This window comes from Leptonotus elevatus, chromosome 7 (assembly GCF_054856555.1).
Source record: "Leptonotus elevatus isolate MCC_2025b chromosome 7, RoL_Lele_1.0, whole genome shotgun sequence".
NCBI lineage: Eukaryota > Metazoa > Chordata > Actinopteri > Syngnathiformes > Syngnathidae > Leptonotus > Leptonotus elevatus.
Genome location: NC_141245.1, coordinates 10722362 through 10742287, shown reverse-complemented (window position 1 = coordinate 10742287; position 19926 = coordinate 10722362). Strand labels below are relative to the sequence as shown.

The window sequence follows — 19926 nt, the reverse complement described above, 5'->3', positions numbered from 1 at the left end:
GTGAATCAGAATGTGACTGAGACTAAAGAAGACAACGAGAGATAAGCACACAATTCAAATGTATTTGCCACAATGTTTGTTTGATTTTTTCAGAAGTAATTCCAAGAAGAATAAGACCTCACCGCATACAACTCAGGATTATTAAAGGATTATTTAGTAAAACAACATTTCAAGAGAAAAGTTACTTTTTTAAGATTAGAAAATAGGGCTATGCATAAAGTCCCTTAGCCTTCTGTTATATACGTTTTGGTGAAGCCACGACTATGATTGATGGCATAAAGGAGCCTGTTGTACATTTGCCTCCCGACCGGGTACGGCAGGTAGATGGGTAGCAACAGAAGGTGGTGGCACGTGAGGGCCTCTGGGAAATGGAGATCAGAAGAGACGGGCAAGATGGCGACTTTCATCTGGATGCTGGACATGCCTGAAAAAGGCACCCGGTCGCAGCCCGTAAGAAAAGCTGATGACAAAAAAAAAGGAAGTTAATGAAAACCTGATGAATTAAAAACATATGGTGCAACACTTACAAAGGAATTTCTTCTTTTCTTCCTCAGTCAGTCTGTCAAACACCTCCCAGAAGACGACAATGTTTGGATGGGCTGCATGATACTCGCCTTCATAGACGGTGTTCTGTTCGCAAAGACAAACCAACAGAATGTGAGCAGTGGCTGAAAGCTGAACAATTGTATACATTCATATTTGCAGTAATCAATCAACCAATGGTACAGTTGACCCCCACATACTTGCGAATCACTTAGTGATGGGAAAATGAAGCTTCATGAACCACTTGCAATATGCTTTGATGCCTCTAGATGGAGTTCTTGGTTAATCAAATTAATCCATTTCCATTGCACGAGCCCAGGGGTCTGCAATCTTTTCTGTCAAAAGAGCCATTTTAGGCTAAATATATGTCCAAAAATGGTCCTAAGCGGCAACACATTTGAACATTACAGTGTGTTAATGTGTAGTGAGGGCCCAATAACTAATTAGAACTGCACCATAAGAGAAAAATTTGCATCATCCAAAACTTTGAGATTCGTTTTTTGTTCTACCATTCGTCTTCTGTTTTTGGATTTTTGTGTGTGTAATTTTTCAGTCTTTATTTTTATAATTTTGAGATTTAGGCAATTTTATGGACATATTTTATTTTTACTTGATGGCTACTGTAAATTTCAAAACAAATTCTGCTATATATATATATATATATATATATATATATGTCAGTTTTGGCAATTTTGTTATTTGGGGGATTTCTTTTTTTGTTTTTAGACATTTTATGGTAATTTTCGGAATGTCTTCTAACATTTTTTTTCAGCATTTATTTATTATTATCATTTTTCTGACATTTTGGCAATTTTATGGACCTTTTATTGTAATTTGGGGGATTTCTTCTTTTGTTTTTGGGCATTTTATGGTTAATTTTAAAATGTTTTCTTTTCTGCCTTTTTAAAAATTCAATTATTTGACATTTTTGGCAATTCCATGGACATTTTATGGTAATTTTAAACTTTTCCTCTTCCTTTGTGGACATTTTAAGGTCACATTTTGGACATTTCTAACTTTTTCGTCTGTCTTTCATCTCTATTTTTGACAACTTAAAAATTTGGACTCTGACATAACAAAATAAATAATAATTATTAATTTTTGTCTAAATCATTAATTAATTTAGAATATATATAGCCTTTATCTTTAAGCCAAGCGCACCATCTCAAAGAGTGAAAAAAAATATATAGCAAGTGGTTCATGAAGTTTAATTTTCCCGTCACTCATCTGCACACAAATCACAAATCAGATTTGCATCTTATTATGTTTTCATGTTAGCCTTGCCCCCTAACATTTATAGCGACATCCACAATGTGCTGATTATTTGTTCTGTTTTTGCACACCTGCTTGAACACATCCCAGTCGTAGTTTTCATTTCCCACCATCACCGCTTGCAGCTCCTCCGGCTGAAAGAAGGCCACCACGTCCGGCTCGCACACCTTGAAGAAGCCTCTCTTGAACGCCTCAAAGACACCCTCCACCGATTTGCTGAAGGCGTAGTTGACAAAGGCGGACACAAACTCTTTCCTGGAAGGAAGAACATGATAAAATATTGTATATTTTGTTTACAAATTAAATAGATTGTGTTCAATGGGGATTTTTTATTTAACCTAATGTAAAAAAAAAAGAAGACTTTTTAGAGCTGTAATTTTAATACTGGGACAACGCAGTATTTTTGCTACCGTGAGAATACACACACAATAACAAACCTACAGACCCGATACATTTTCTTTTCGTCGTCAGTCATCACACTAAAATGTGTGTTTTTGAAAAGTGCAATTTAACACCTGTTTGGAATTTAGGCCGGTGTGCGTGTGTTATAATAGTACAAGAAGGAGGTTCTCCTTTTCAAAACAAGTCACCTGAATTAAGACCTTGATCCAAAATTCTGCCACTTTATAAATTGTGAAGTAAGAATTTCAAGCCGTTTGGAAGTGTAAATAAAATCTTCCCATGAAGTAAACTTGTAAATGTTAGGTAAGGCATTATATATGCGTTTTTAAAGGTGTTAATTAGTGATGGGAAAATGAAGCTTCATGAAGCACTTGTAATATTTTTTGACTCCTCTCAATGGCACTCTTGGTTGAAAGATGCAGTGGAAATGTAATCAATTTCCTTTGCACTAGCCTTTATATTTAAACCAAGAGCACCATCTAGGGGAGTCAAAAAATATCACAAGTGCTTCATGAAGCTTCATTTTCCCATCACTAGTGTTAATTGTACATGAAAAACAATGACGTTATCACATTCATGATAGACAAAATATTACATTTTACTGCTGAAAATGGCAAAATTAGTAAAGTATCCCTTTAGACTTACTTGTTGGAACTTGTGACAAGTTTATCAACATCTTCTGGATCAAGCTCAACTTTATCACCGCCCCAAGTCACCTGAACAAAAAAAACAACCACCAGAGCAAGAATCAGAATCATGAAAGTAGTCACCTGTGTGAGAGTTGACATACGGTAAAAGTAGTCTCCATGTCTTTGAGGACATCAGCGCTGTAATCCTCTAAGATGCATCGCAATCCTCTGAAGAGACAAGGTCACGGATGACATGAAATCGCAGTTTGTGTTACAGTACCTTTAATAATGTGTCATTATTTTAAGGAGCTTTTTCACAACATTCATTTAGACATAGCTGAGGAAGAACACATTTTGACCGTGCAAAATGTTCCATTTAATACAATCTTACTCTGCGACGGTGGGTTCAAATTCCTTCATGTCGTCCAATGAGGGCTTGACCCCGAGTAGCTTCCTGAAGAGAACGAGCGGGAAGGGCATATGGACCATGTTGTCGTTGTGCAGAGCCAGGCCGCATAGAACCCCAAACAGGAAGTATGTGTTCTCCCCTAACTTGGGCTGTTTTGACAAAGCCACCACCTGACATTTGAAATGTCAGACGTCATTTCACTTAACCTGGCTACTATGTGTCGAAAGAAAGAGGCAAAAAAAGCCATGTCATAGGTCCTATTCCGACAGGGTGTCGTACCTTGGGGGGGAACCAGGCCAGCGTCTTCCTCTCGTTGTACATGAACAAGTTGGATTGCGGCGCCATCAGCTCATCAAAGACATGGAGAAAGAGGTCCCTCTTGTTGACATTCATCACTTTGCCGTCATCCACAAACTTCACCTGGGATGGAACAAGAATGAAAGAATAAACCACTTGAGGAATACATTTCAAAACACAGACAAAAGTGTTTTTGTTTTGTGTGTGTTTATAATAGATGGTGTCTCTCCCAACCCAATTCTGATACCCAATCATGGCAACCACCTGTTCCCAATTGGCCTGTTCACCTGTGGGATGCTCCAAACAGGTGTTTGATGAGCATTCCTCAACTTTTTTTTGCCCGATGTCCCAGCTATTTTGGAACATACTATTGCGGCCATAACATTTTAAGTTAATGATTATTTTCTAAACACAATAAAGTTTCAATTAAATAGAGATCGGACATGATTTGCAAATCATTGTACAGTTTTCTTTTATGATTAACACAATGTCCCAACATCTTTGGAATTGGGTTTGTACCTTTACAACTGCAAACTACACCCACAACAGTAAACATGCAATAAAAAAAAAACACTCTTGACTCTAACAATCAAAAAATTTTTTTTTAGCTTTTTATTGGAAAAACAGTTGCTCCTTTTACACTTTTTACATGCGAATGATGTATGACAAGTTGTGTCATGGTCAGCTATAATGGCATGCCTAACATTAACTCATTCACTCCCAGCCATTGTCACTGAAGCAACCACCTTTGCTCCGGCTGTTTTCCTGGATTTTGACTGTTTTGCCAGGCCCACAGAATATTGTGTTCTATTGTTATAAAAACATGGAACGTACCAAAAGAAGGATTCGAGTCTCTTCATTCACCAGGAAAAAATGTATATTTGTATCTGTTTCCGTTTTGCAGCAATTAGTATTAGAATATAGCTCAATTTAATCATTCACCAATCTGCTTTAAATTGTGTGGAAATCAGCTCTTTTTGCAACGTGGCCCTGGCTGATCTCTTACACTCTGCTGCCACCTGCTGGCCGTTTTTTGTAATAACTGCCACTGCTTTAAGCAACCTCTTCAAGTGAGAGGCTGCATCAAAGCCTTCTGTATGCTCTAGCATAAAAAAACAACATAAAAAACTTGTAAATATGTTTTTGGGACCATGGCAATATTTAAAATAGAACATTTGTATACGTTTTTGGGAGCAAATTTGTTAATCTGTAATTGTATAGTGTATATACTGTGGATGGCCTTATGGCTAATCACACCACTATCTGTCACAAAATGTCGTAGAAGTAGTCAAGTTTACTGTATGTGCTGAGGATACCCCCCCCCCCACACACACACACCTTTGAAGGGGCAGAGCTTGAGCCTTGTTTTTCCCCTCCCCTTTCCTTATGGTTTTTCTTTTTTAAATCTAAGAAATTCGGGGCGCTGCAAGGCGACCCACCGGGCTTCCTGTTCTGTCTCCCCGTTGGTCATTTTTGTTTTCAGGTTTCTTTGGACGGACTACAACTGGGGGAATTGCCCTTTTAGGATTCAATAAAGTCATCTGAATCTGGATTTTAACCGCAAACCTTTTGGGTTGAACAACTTGTATTTTAGTTACAGCACACAATAGACTGTCCCACTTCTGACACCTTTTGTCACAGAATTCGGTGGAGGCATACCCGCAAACGAGATTTGAATCAGTTCTATTGGTTGAAAGCCCCGCCTTGTGGTCAATCAGATATATATTTTTTTAACCGAACCAAACCTGACAACACATCTTAAGATTGATTACCAGAAGTTCTTTTTTGAAGGCGCTGTGGTCTGCCGCACCGAGTTGTCTGAAGGTGTCCTCGAGCACGTGACTTGGTCTCAGTGATAGATGAAGGACTGGTGCCACTGAGTGTAAATGTTGGGACATCCGACTACGGCGGTCAAAGTGAGCTGACTGATGACGTATATTGAGACAAAAAATTAATTAATTAAGAGAGAGATGAATGTGTTTGGTGTAGTATTAGAAATACAGTATGATAGACCTCAGGTGGGCATTTAGTAAATGACTGTCAATGCATATTATACCTTTGTTATAGACGCCATGATCTCAAAAGCTGCCACCTTGCATAACAAATTCAGCACAAAGGGGTACCGGCATAAGATGGCAGGCGCATCGTCCTTGATGAAAAGATTAGTAGTTACAAATAGAACATTTTCAAAACTGGTCAGCAGGAAACTCCCAGCAACCCGATTACCTCGCATTTAGAAAATGCATGCCAAAGATGGACGTCCTCAAAGAGCCCGCTTTTAAAGTCCTCGACATAAAAGGTGCTCAGCGGGACTTTGTAGGATTTGCCTCTTTTGTTTGCCTGCGAAAATATACGGTAGGTATTGCATTTATTTAAAACCCAATTCACAAACATTTTGACTGACAAAACCTCTTGCTCCTAACCTTGTAACAGACATTTATATTTAATAAAATAAAATAAAGTGTGAACAATCATTCACCTATATGTGCATTGCATACAACCATATGTTGGAATTGATCATAAAGATCATGACTTGTTTTTCTTTCTCTCTCTCCTTTAAAAAAATATTTGATGTCCTTTTATTGGATTTGCAAAATGATTTGGGTTGGGAATGCCCCAGGTTGTCCCTTTTTAAAGGCAAGTCAAATTGGCCTGGAACTCAGGTAATCATATTTCATACTGTATGTAAATAAGCTATGCTCTGATTGTATTGCAGTGCTGCTCGTAGTGATGGGAAAATGAAGCTTCACGAAGCACTTACAATATGTTTTGACTCCTCTAGATCAGTGCTTCTCAACCCCGGTCCTCAAGTACCCCTATCTAGCCTATTTTCTATGTCTCCAACAGCCAACACAGGTGTTTTAAACGATCGGCCAATCAGCAAGCTCTGCATGAAACCTGATAACTATCCTCAGCTGTGCTGGCTGAGGGAGACATGGAAAACAGGCTGGATAGGGGTAATTGAGGACCAGGGTTGAGAACCACTGCTCTAGATAGTGTTGGTTTAAATATAAAGGCTAGTGCAATTGAAATTGATTACATTTCCACTGCATCTTTAAACTAAGAGTGCCATCTAGAGGCGTCAAAACATACTGTAAGTGGTTCATGAAGCTTCATTTCCTAATTACTAGAAATGATCTTCCCTCTGATTGGCAGTTAGATATCTCAGCCGTTGATTGATACATGGACGCCCCTAAATGGCAACCCTGTATAATCTTGTATTTTCTGCGGATGTAGCGTAATGTCGGTATGTGCAGTTTCATTTTTCCTCAGCAGGTGGCAGTAGCGATTCAAAATGGAATATTCTACATTCAGTAGCTTTAAGAGTCTTGGTTATGTGAACACACACACTGGACACACACACACACATACACACTGACATCACTGTCAAACTGGTCACGTCAACACGTAACCAAACAATATTGTGACAAGCTTTGTATCTGAATGTGGCCGAGTGACTTAAAAGAGATGGATATATGATAAGTTTGGAAATCTTTTCTTATCAGAAACTGGTCTGTCACAAAGTTCTCTTGTAAAGTGAAACGAAAACACCGTGCCCACTTTGTAGAGGAGCTTGAGGACTTCCAGCACGGCTTTCATGCCTGGTATGTGAGTTATCAAGAGGCCATTTTGGATTGCAAAGTCCAAAGCATTTTTGAACACCAGGATGTGTTGCAACAGCATGTCGGCTGCCATGGAGGACCACCAGCCTTCTGCAGAAAAAATAATGATAAATTGTCAGCATAGTAATTATTACAACATAATTTTTGGGGAAGCTTGGCTATATGAATTAAAATAAATAATTCTGCTATGAAGCTCACCTTTTTCAGACGACAAGAAAAATTTGACGAATGACATGCTAGTTAGTTACTGCTTAGCTGCCTTTAAAATCTTCAAGGAAAAGGGTTCAATAATTGCTGATGAATAACCTTGCCCTTCGAAAAGTCAAACCGAAAGATTTACTTAGCGTTGTCTGAGTCTTCTCACTCATCTCGTCAACAACCATCGCCAAAGGCAAGACGCAGGAAAGAACTGCTGAAGCATCTTGCAGGAGCGGGCACGAGAGCAGGACCGCGATCATCTCTGGAGATTTGAGGGTGTTTCGCAAACACACCAGCACGTTTATCGGTGCTGCCAGATTCATCTGCATGAAAGAGAGGTTCGGTAAGTAATTGCTTACATTTACAACATGCGGAATGGAACTAATAAGGTTGAATGGCAAATCCAGGTCCAGAAAGTAAGAATCCTGCCACGGTTTGGCTTTAGCCTCAAGTGCTATACTTAGCTAGCTCCCTAGCTAGCTCCCATGGTGCTCGTTTACCTGCTAGGGAGCTAGCTAACTAGCTAGCCCCCAAGGTAGCTTGCTCCCTGGCAAGTAAATGAGCAACATAGGAGCTAGCTAGGGAGCTAGCTAAATAGCACCTGAGGCTAAAATTGTGGCAGGATTTATACTTTCTGGACCTGGATTGGCACCTCTAAATGGCACTTAGTAGTACAAGAAAATGACTTCTCAGTACAAAAACATTTGAACTGCTGCCATACATGATATCATGCATGACTTGAGCGCAGCAAGCATCAAAGGAATAATTTGCCCACATATTGCTTTTTTTTGCCGCACGTATTTCAAAAGGAGCCACCCCAACTATAGGTTAAGACAATTTATGATTCAACATTGAAATCACTTCAAAACAACGAAAGTGAAAATTGTTATCAGGATTTGTGAACCTTTTTTTTAATCCATGGTACTGCCAGCATCTTAGAGAAAGTTTGTCTGGCAGCCTCAAGGTCCACATTCAAGGCATCTGCTTTTAGTGAAAGCCCACTGCGGACAAATATACAACATCATAGTAAGACAAGTATAGACTGGATGAAGTGCCAGTCTATACATTCTGCAATATTGCAGCCATTTGAAAGACTCACATGTTTTTTGTGAAACTTGCGACAAGGTTTGAATTTGTGAAAAAGACCTCAACGATTTCTCTGTTGGAAAAACAGAAAAGAAAAATATCTGAAAATGCAGCTATTGTGTTGATGGTATATGTACTGTATAATAAAATTCCCCAAATTTAACCTTTCAGCCTCTGTATTGCCCTTTTTTAATGCCAGCCATTTTTGTACTTTTTCCTCATCAAGCCTTCCGGTAATCTGACGTTGCTTTCCACTCTTGAACAAAAAAAAAAAAAAGAATTTAAATGGCAAACTAGATATTAAGATGAAGACATTATAGACACCCTTTACCTGTGATGAAGAGAAAGCAAAGTTTGCGTTCCACCCGGCTGCTATTTTCAAATCTGTTTCGATGAAAGACAAAGTGGAGGAATAGAGAAACAGGAAAGTCATCTGATTCATACACTGTACAATATATCACTACAATGTGATGAAAAGTACAGACTCCCTAACATGCCGACCTGTGGGTGCGACGGTTGCGCTGTCAGAGTTCCATGGAAGTTGCACTAGTGTGGGAGTCAGACTGCCCTCTGGTTTTCCGGTCCCAATCTGGCCTTTCACCCCACTGCCAAAAGCCCAAATTTGGCCAGAGGATCCCAAAACGAGAGTGTGACGTCTAAAAGAGAAGAAGAGTTGAATATAATAAATACATGAATGTTTCCATTCCACAGAAGAATCAACTATTGCACTTATCAAGTTTCTTCTATTTAAGTTATCAACGTATGAATATATCTCGGAGCCATTGAATTGAATGTCTTCATTGCACATTCACAATTAACAGTAATGAGAAAAATATATGAAATATAAAAAAAGAAAAAAAAAGAAAAATATTTTAAAATACATAAAATAAAAATATAATAAAAACATAATGATCAATGATAAATAGTCATACATAAATATTTAATTTAAAAAATAACGATAAAATTAGGGGGAAAAGTTGTTCACCTGCCACATTTCACCTGTGAGGCACCTCCATCAATCCCATCCACCAGTTTGGGTAACAGCTCATTAGCAGAAGAGCCGTGACCCAGCTGACCGTGAGCTCCCTCTCCAAATGTATAAACTTTGCCGTCCTGCGAATGGCAGCATCACGCTGTCGCATGAACAACCAACAGATTGATGGAGGTCGGTACCTTTGTTAAGACGGTAGTGTGAGCTTCTCCACAAGTGATGAAGGAGACACTCAGACGTCGAAGAGCGGGGACAACACAGATGTTGAATCTGCCTGCACAGGAGGAAATGAATAACAGTCTATCTCTATTGTTTTGCATACACTGGAAAAAAAAGTACTTAATTTGATCATGTTAATCGGTTGCACATTATTAAAAATACGGTAAAAAAAATAAATACAAAAATAAATAAATAAATAATTTAAAAAAAAATTAAAAATGTGACAAAATGACATTATTTTCTCCTTTCCGAAAATAATACTATATGTTAATTCACCATGTGGTTACTTACCATTGCTATCCATCCTGTTAAGGCCCAGCTGACCATGTGCATTGGCCCCGCAGCAGTACACCAAGCCTGACAAGGTGAGGAACAGCACATGAGCCGCTCCGGCTGAGATCTGGGTTACCGGTATGCCAGTGAGTGTGAACACCGGGTGGGGTGTGCACTGCAGAGAAATCTGCCTCCCCAAACCCAGTTGGCCGTGACTGTTTAAACCCCACGAGAAAACGTTGCCTCCTAAAGAGTGGAACAAACAAATGCAGGTGAGAACTTCAGGCATTCACTAACACACTTTTAAATATTGGCTTTTAAAAGTGTCAACAATTATTGTTCTAGTAATATTGATATGCAAATATGATCAATCAATTGAATTAGAGTTGTCAGCGCAACCCATGTAATATAATTAATGAGTATTAGACCAATGATTTTATATATATATATATATATATATATATATATATATATATATATATATATATATATATATATATATATATATATATATATATATATATATATAATTAAATCTACATTGATGTGATAAAACGTTTTTTTTTGCATATTATTGAAATTAAAAGTGATTTTTTTTAAATGAATGAACATTGATTTCATTCTACACACCGTCCCAACACACATTATGATACAAAATGACTGTTTGTTCGACGAGCGTATTCACTGTCCTACCTTTAGTCAATGCCATGGAGTAAGAGTTTCCACAAGCAACCTGAATCACTGGTATTTGCAGTGGTATAGACACTGGACTGCATCCAAGGTTTAATGAAGAGAAAGTCACAGTGGTTTAATGAAGAGAAAGTCACAGTGGACAAAAATTAGGAGGAAAAAACTGTTGAAAAATACTGTTATTATGGGCCTGCTAAGCGGAGCAAGCAGCAGCGAAGCTGCTGCTTGCGGAGCAAGCAGGCACATATTACTATCCACCCTAGAAAAGCGTTTATTCTTCTTATTTTTATTATTATGGGCCTGCTAAGCGGAGCAAGCAGCAGCGAAGCTGCTGCTTGCGGAGCAAGCAGGCACATATTACTATCCTAGAAAAAAGGGTTTATTATGGGCCTGCTAAGCGGAGCAAGCAGCAGCGAAGCTGCTGCTTGCGGAGCAAGCAGGCACATATTACTATCCACCCTAGAAAAGTGTATATTATTATGGGCCTGCTAAGCGGAGCAAGCAGCAGCGAAGCTGCTGCTTGCGGAGCAAGCAGGCACATATTACTATCCACCCTAGAAAAGTGTTTAATATTATTATGGGCCTGCTAAGCGGAGCAAGCAGCAGCGAAGCTGCTGCTTGCGGAGCAAGCAGGCACATATTACTATCCTAGAAAATGGGTTTATTATGGGCCTGCTAAGCGGAGCAAGCAGCAGCGAAGCTGCTGCTTGCGGAGCAAGCAGGCACATATTACTATCCTAGAAAAAAGGGTTTAATATTATTCTTCTTATTATGGGCCTGCTAAGCGGAGCAAGCAGCAGCGAAGCTGCTGCTTGCGGAGCAAGCAGGCACATATTACTATCCACCCTAGAAAAGGGTTTATTATGGGCCTGCTAAGCGGAGCAAGCAGCAGCGAAGCTGCTGCTTGCGGAGCAAGCAGGCACATATTACTATCCTAGAAAAAGGGTTTATTTTTTTTATTCTTATTTTTCTTATTTTTTAATCTTCCACAGTTTTTTCCGCAAGAATGCAGCCCGTACCGTACATCGCACCGGGACAAATGAAGTATCAAACGATGCGGCTCGATCTGACTCGATGCGGCATTATTTTTCTAAGAATTCCCACTTACCATGGCGATGCTATTCCCAAAAAACTCCCAAATAAAAGTCCCATAGGAATGAATGGGAAAAGGAAAGACAAAATCACACATCAAGCACCTTTTTCAAAGAGACGCTGCGCGCGCATACGTTAACCGATTGATATGAAATTTAGCTCATTTTGTTGGAATTTTTGTCATCTTTAACTCAGTGTCAAAAAAAAAATTAAGGAATGAAAGCTCTTCCCCCTGTGCGGGTTCAAAGACAGTGAGTGTAATCGCCACTCTGATACCCAATTAAGGCTTCAGTGACGGGAACCAAAAAATCTATTTCCAAAAGTTTCACTTCAACTCGTCACCATGGCCACAATCTTTGCTCACTAGACATCAAATTCGCACATTTTGTAGCCACAAGCCTCTGCTTTCTGAAGAACTAAGTTTTATTTGGCTAAGGTTTCATTTAGTACCTTTATTTTCACTTTAAGCGAGGAGAAGTCGCACATTTTTGATCTCTTTTCAATGTAATTTTCGCCCTTTTTCCCTCTTCATTTTCGATCAATCATAAGTTTTCAACCTGCTCTCATTTGGTCATTTTTCATCCGATTAAAAAACTGAGAACATGCTCGCGTTCCCCAAACCCTTGCCGTTCTAACAAGCCATTTCTGGAATCTGCATCTTCAACCGTTAAGTCGCGAGAGGCTTTTGTTTGAGGTGAGCGTAATCCTATACAAATCAATGGAATGTTGGTGCGTGACGTCTCCTCACAACTTAAAATCAAATGTGTGTGCGTGAATGTGCATGTTTTGTAAAGGGGCAGTGAGATACTGTTAATTATGGTAGATTCCACATTTCTTGACCGATTTCAATGGTTTGAATTTTAAACTGTTCAGCTCATTGAAATGTTACTTAAAATCAAATGTGTGTGCGTGAATGTGCATGTTTCTTAAAGGGGCAGTAAGATACTTTATTTGATCTTGATTATGGTTAACTTGCACATTTCTTGAGCGATTTCAACGGTTTAAATTTTAAACTGTTCAGCTCATTGAAATGTTAGTTAAAATCTAATGTGTGTGCGTGAATGTGCATATTTCTTAAAGGGACAGTAAGATACTTTATTTGATCTTGATTATGGTTAACTTTTACATTTCTTGAGCGATTTCAATGGTTGAAATTTTAAACTGTTCAGCTCATTGAAATGTTAGTTAAAATCAAATGTATGTGCGTGAATGTGCATGTTTCTTAAAGGGCCAGTAATACTTTTAGTTGATTATAACTTCCACATTTCTTGACCGATTTCAATGGTTGAAAGTTTAAACTGTTCAGCTCATTGAAAAGAGTTAGCAGGCCCATTCAAAATTTCCGCGGGAATTTTTCTAGTTATTTTTTTTCTTTTTTATTCTTCCACCGACTTTTCCGCAAAAATGCGGCCCGAACCGTAGATCGCACCGGGACAAAAGAGGTATCAAACGATGCGGCTCGCTCTGACTCGCTGCGCTATTATTTTTATAAGAATTCCCAGTTACCATGGCGACGCTATTCCCAAAAAACTCCCAAATAAAGTCCCATAGGAATGAATGGGAATCCGAAAGAGATCAACTCCAATCAAGCACCTTTTTCAAAGACACGCTGCGCGCGCATACATTAACCGACCGATATGAAAATTAGCTCATTTTGTTGGAATTTTTGTCATCTTTAGCTCAGTGTCAAAAAAATTTTTAAGGAATGAAAGCTCTCCCCCCTGTGAGGGTTCAAAGACAGTGAGCAAAGGGGAAAAGTCGCCTATTTAGAGTGTGACTAATTAAGGCTTCAGTGACGGGAACCAAAAAATCTATTTCCAAAAGTTTCACTTCAACTCGTCACCATGGCCACAATCTTTGCTCACTAGACATCAAATTCGCACATTTTGTAGCCACAAGCCTCTGCTTTCTGAAGAACTAAGTTTTATTTGGCTACGGTGTCATTTAGTACCTTTATTTTCACTTTAAGCGAGGAGAAGTCGGACTTTGACGCCTATCTCCTCCATGTTAATTTCGCCGTTTTTTCCCTCTTCATTTTCGATCAATCATAAGTTTTCAACCTGCTCTCATTTGGTCATTTTTCATCCGATTAAAAAACTGAGAACATGCTCGCGTTCCCCAAACCCTTGCCGTTCTAACGAGCCATTTCTGGAATCTGCATCTTCAACCGTTAAGTCGCGAGAGGCTTTTGTTTGAGGTGAGCGTAATCCTATACAAATCAATGGAGTGTTGGTGCGTGACGTCTCCTCACAACTTAAAATCAAATGTGTGTGCGTGAATGTGCATGTTTTGTAAAGGGGCAGTGAGATACTGTTAATTATGGTAGATTCCACATTTCTTGACCGATTTCAATGGTTTGAATTTTAAACTGTTCAGCTCATTGAAATGTTACTTAAAATCAAATGTGTGTGCGTGAATGTGCATGTTTCTTAAAGGGGCAGTAACATACTGTTGATTTTGGTTAACTTGCACATTTCTTGAGCGATTTCAATGGTTGAAAGTTTAAACTGTTCAGCTCATTGAAAAGAGTTAGCAGGCCCATTCAAAATTTCCGCGGGAATTTTTCTAGTTATGGGCCTGCTAAGCGGAGCAAGCAGCAGCGAAGCTGCTGCTTGCGGAGCAAGCAGGCACATATTACTATCCTAGAAAAAAGTGTTTAATATTATTATTTTTATATCATCTTCCAGCGACTTTTCCGCAAAAATAGGGCCCGAACCGTAGATCGCACCGGGACAAAAGAGGTATCAAACGATGCGGCTCGATCTGACTCGCTGCGCTATTATTTTTATAAGAATTCCCAGTTACCATGGCGACGCTATTCCCAAAAAACTCCCAAATAAAGTCCCATAGGAATGAATGGGAATCCGAAAGAGATCAACTCCAATCAAGCACCTTTTTCAAAGACACGCTGCGCGCGCATACATTAACCGACCGATATGAAAATTAGCTCATTTTGTTGGAATTTTTGTCATCTTTAGCTCAGTGTCAAAAAAAATTTTAAGGAATGAAAGCTCTCCCCCCTGTGAGGGTTCAAAGACAGTGAGCAAAGGGGAAAAGTCGCCTATTTAGAGTGTGACTAATTAAGGCTTCAGTGACGGGAACCAAAAAATCTATTTCCAAAAGTTTCACTTCAACTCGTCACCATGGCCACAATCTTTGCTCACTAGACATCAAATTCGCACATTTTGTAGCCACAAGCCTCTGCTTTCTGAAGAACTAAGTTTTATTTGGCTACGGTGTCATTTAGTACCTTTATTTTCACTTTAAGCGAGGAGAAGTCGGACTTTGGCGCCTATCTCCTCCATGTAATTTTCGCCGTTTTTGCCTCTTCATTTTCGATCAATCATAAGTTTTCAACCTGCTCTCATTTGGTCATTTTTCATCCGATTAAAAAACTGAGAACATGCTCGCGTTCCCCAAACCCTTGCCGTTCTAACGAGCCATTTCTGGAATCTGCATCTTCAACCGTTAAGTCGCGAGAGGCTTTTGTTTGAGGTGAGCGTAATCCTATACAAATCAATGGAGTGTTGGTGCGTGACGTCTCCTCACAACTTAAAATCAAATGTGTGTGCGTGAATGTGCATGTTTTGTAAAGGGGCAGTGAGATACTTGATTGTGTTGAACTTCCACATTTCTTGACCGATTTCAATGGTTTAAATTTTAAACTGTTCAGCTCATTGAAATGTTACTTAAAATCAAATGTGTGTGCGTGAATGTGCATGTTTCTTAAAGAGGCAGTAACATACTGTTGATTATTGTTAACTTGCACATTTCTTGACCGATTTCAATGGTTGAAAGTTTAAACTGTTCAGCTCATTGAAAAGAGTTAGCAGGCCCATTCAAAATTTCCGCGGGAATTTTTCTAGTTATGGGCCTGCTAAGCGGAGCAAGCAGCAGCGAAGCTGCTGCTTGCGGAGCAAGCAGGCACATATTACTATCCTAGAAAAGGGGTTTATTATTTTTCAACTTATTATATTATCTTCCACGGGTTTTTCCGCAAGAATGCGGCCCGTACCGTACATCGCACCGGGACAAATGAGGTATCAAACGATGCGGCTCGATCTGACTCGCTGCGGCATTATTTTTATAAGAATTCCCAGTTACCATGGCGATGCTATTCCCAAAAAACTCCCAAATAAAAGTCCCATAGGAATGAATGGGAAACCGAAAGACATCAACTCCAATTCAAGCACCTTTTTCCAAGACACGCTGCGCGCGCATACGTTAACTGATTGATATGAATTTTAGCTCATTTTGTTGGAATTTTTCCCATCTTTAGCTCAGTGTCAAAAAAAAAATTAAGGAATGAAAGCTCTTCCCCCTGTGCGGGTTCAAAGACAGTGAGTGTAATCGCCACTCTGATACCCAATTAAGCTTTCAGTGACGGGAACCAAAAAATCTATTTCCAAAACTTTCTCTTCAACTCGTCACCATGGCCACAATCTTTGCTCACTAGACATCAAATTCGCACATTTTGTAGCCACAAGCCTCTGCTTTCTGAAGAACTAAGTTTTATTTGGCTAAGGTGTCATTTAGTACCTTTATTTTCACTTTAAGCGAGGAGAAGTCGCACATTTTTGATCTCTTTTCAATGTAATTTTCGCCGTTTTTGCCTCTTCATTTTCGATCAATCATAAGTTTTCAACCTGCTCTCATTTGGTCATTTTTCATCCGATTAAAAAACTGAGAACATGCTCGCGTTCCCCAAACCCTTGCCGTTCTAACGAGCCATTTCTGGAATCTGCATCTTCAACCGTTAAGTCGCGAGAGGCTTTTGTTTGAGGTGAGCGTAATCCTATACAAATCAATGGAGTGTTGGTGCGTGACGTCTCCTCACAACTTAAAATCAAATGTGTGTGCGTGAATGTGCATGTTTTGTAAAGGGGCAGTGAGATGCTGTTAATTATGGTAGATTCCACATTTCTTGACCGATTTCAATGGTTTGAATTTTAAACTGTTCAGCTCATTGAAATGTTACTTAAAATCAAATGTGTGTGCGTGAATGTGCATGTTTCTTAAAGGGGCAGTAACATACTGTTGATTTTGGTTAACTTCCACATTTCTTGACCGATTTCAATGGTTTAAATTTTAAACTGTTCAGCTCATTGAAATGTTGGTTAAAATCAAATGTGTGCGCGTGAATGTGCATATTTCTTAAAGGGACAGTAAGATACTTTATTTGATCTTGATTATGGTTAACTTGCACATTTCTTGAGCGATTTCAATGGTTGAAAGTTTAAACTGTTCAGCTCATTGAAAAGAGTTAGCAGGCCCATTCAAAATTTCCGCGGGAATTTTTCTAGTTTTTATATTATCTTCCAGCGACTTTTCCGCAAGAATAGGGGCCGTACCGTAGATCGCACCGCGACAAATAAGGTATCAAACGATGCGGCTCGATTTGACTCGCTGCGCTATTATTTTCCTCAGAATTCCCAGTTACCATGGCGACACAATTCCCCAAAATGTCCCCCAAAAAGTCCCATAGGAATGAATGGGAATCCGAAAATGATCACATCAAATCAAGCACCTTTTTCCAAGACACGCTGCGCGCGCATACGTTAACCGACCGATATGAATTTTAGCTCATTTTGTTGGAATTTTTGTCATCTTTAGCTCAGTGTCAAAAAAAAAATTAAGGAATGAAAGCTCTCCCCCCTGTGCAGGTTCAAAGACAGTGAGCAAAGGGGTGAAAGTCATCAGTTAGAGCGTGACTAATTAAGGTCTGAGTGCTGGGAACCAAAAAATATATTTCCAAAAGTTTCACTTCAACTCGTCACCATGGCCACAATCTTTGCTCACTAGACATCAAATTCGCACATTTTGTAGCCACAAGCCTCTGCTTTCTGAAGAACTAAGTTTTATTTGACTAAGGTGTCATTTAGTACCTTTATTTTCACTTTAAGCGAGGAGAAGTCGCACATTTTTGATCTCTTTTCAATGTAATTTTCGCCGTTTTTGCCTCTTCATTTTCGATCAATCATAAGTTTTCAACCTGCTCTCATTTGGTCATTTTTCATCCGATTAAAAAACTGAGAACATGCTCGCGTTCCCCAAACCCTTGCCGTTCTAACGAGCCATTTCTGGAATCTGCATCTTCAACCGTTAAGTCGCGAGAGGCTTTTGTTTGAGGTGAGCGTAATCCTATACAAATCAATGGAGTGTTGGTGCGTGACGTCTCCTCACAACTTAAAATCAAATGTGTGTGCGTGAATGTGCATGTTTTGTAAAGGGGCAGTGAGATACTGTTAATTATGGTAGATTCCACATTTCTTGACCGATTTCAATGGTTTGAATTTTAAACTGTTCAGCTCATTGAAATGTTACTTAAAATCAAATGTGTGTGCGTGAATGTGCATGTTTCTTAAAGGGGCAGTAACATACTGTTGATTATGGTAGATTCCACATTTCTTGACCGATTTCAATGGTTTAAATTTTAAACTGTTCAGCTCATTGAAATGTTACTTAAAATCAAATGTGTGTGCGTGAATGTGCATGTTTCTTAAAGGGGCAGTAACATACTGTTGATTTTGGTTAACTTCCACATTTCTTGAGCGATTTCAATGGTTGAAAGTTTAAACTGTTCAGCTCATTGAAAAGAGTTAGCAGGCCCATTCAAAATTTCCGCGGGAATTTTTCTAGTTACATAATATTGTTTTTAATGTTGGTACTTTGAAGTGACTTAACAAATAGTGACTATGTACAGTGTATATTTCAGGCTAAGTAGGGATTAGTGACTTCTTAAACACGTCACTGTATGTCATCTCTCGCACGTCCCAAAACTCAGAACACTCAGAAACTGCATTTATGAAGGCTTCCTCTATTGTCCTCATGCCATTACATGTAAATAAGTAATCCCAAAAAAGCACTACATCACTCTGTCAGCTCCTCTCCTAATAGAGGCACGCTGTGCCCTTATAAGTGCAGCGTGAAAAGGGGCTTGATTCATGATTTGTTTTATCCGTGGTACAGTTAACCAGCAAAACTCAATGTTCCTCCTTTGATTAGTTCACATATTTTCTTCAACAAATAGCAGAATGGGGATCTTACCTTGGTCTCTGAGCATCATATACAACATCAGGCAATAACCCGAGTTGTCCATCCTCTGCTGCTCCCCAGGAATAGACTCGTCCAGATGCACAGAGGGCCAGAGAATGGTCCTGCCCACAAGCCACGCTCACCACCTCAGGTAGGCCCTCCACACGGCCTTAGCATGACCACACAACATAAATATATACCAGACAAGCTAACAGTTAGTCTAGCTTTTTCTATTTCTTCTTCTAATAGTGGTGGCAGTAATAGTAGTAGCAGTACTTTTTTTCTTACAGTTATCAAATTTTCTTTTTAGTAGTGTTTTTCTGGTTATGTTGCATATTGGCAGCTTTAATTCGGCGACTTTGCTGCCTGCTCTTTGATATAAACCAGCATACAACAGTAAACTATCAGGTGTCCTCATGTAATGCAGTGTTTTTTTCACCACTAATAACTTTTTTAAATGTATGTCGTCCAATAAAATGACCTTTGTTATCTTTGTAAAGTAATAACTTATTATGAGGCTGCTGTAATGAATTCCATTAAATTGGTAATATATAATAATAAATAATAATACGTAGAAGAATCAATTTAATTAGACCAGAGGACTTTTTAGACACGTTGAGGGCGTAGTATTCAACACAAAGTCGCACTTTTATTCTACATAAAACGAAACTGATCTTACTGTAGCTTACCACGAAACGAAACTGAAATGTATTACTGTATAGAGCGCACAGTCAATTAAAACCCCAGTTTTATTTCCACACATCAACGACAGGAAAATGCAAACTTCATTTAAATGATGAAAACATGCTTACCTGAGGTGTTTTCACCTGTAAAAAACTTTCGTCCAAGCTGTCTTCTCGAGTCGCTTCCGTAGGAAGAAACAACTCCATCCGCCAGTAGGAATAAAATGTGCTGGTTCCCACAGCAAATGTTGGTCACGACACGAGGGAAGTGCCACGACACGGGACTCGAGGATGCCTGTGGACCAAACTGTCCACAAGTGCTGTCTCCCCAGAACAAGAGGTCCGACATGTCTCAACCACCTTGATGGAGTGATGAGGTCACCGCCTGCGCGGAGGCATTTGAGATTGACCGATGATGCCTTCCAGTGCGGTCGGAGAGTTTGGTGTCTTCATCGGAAATTGCTAATATTGTACGGATACACGA

General features: G+C 39.3%; 1 protein-coding gene across 2 annotated transcripts; it reads right to left on the bottom strand.

Moving 5' to 3' along the window:
- Positions 1-42: 42 nt before the first annotated feature.
- Positions 43-19852, bottom strand: LOC147170825 (putative E3 ubiquitin-protein ligase HERC6). Of its 2 annotated transcripts, XM_086081567.1 has the most exons (23): positions 19572-19852; positions 18772-18928; positions 10636-10712; positions 9961-10188; positions 9633-9724; positions 9445-9572; positions 8961-9115; positions 8791-8843; positions 8624-8715; positions 8473-8532; positions 8278-8374; positions 7516-7696; positions 7114-7265; positions 5779-5892; positions 5609-5701; positions 5325-5477; positions 3535-3675; positions 3238-3425; positions 3008-3074; positions 2863-2933; positions 1887-2070; positions 528-630; positions 43-460 (listed from the first exon to the last, which is right to left on the bottom strand). In XM_086081567.1, exons 1-23 carry the CDS (start codon positions 19789-19791, stop codon positions 225-227), a joined length of 3042 nt encoding a protein of 1013 aa, XP_085937693.1. In that variant the 5' UTR covers positions 19792-19852; the 3' UTR covers positions 43-224. The 2 variants fall into 2 exon arrangements, with proteins under 2 accessions (XP_085937693.1, XP_085937696.1); XM_086081570.1 differs by lacking the exon at positions 10636-10712 and having other exon boundaries at positions 19572-19721.
- Between the last annotated feature and the right edge of the window lie 74 nt (positions 19853-19926).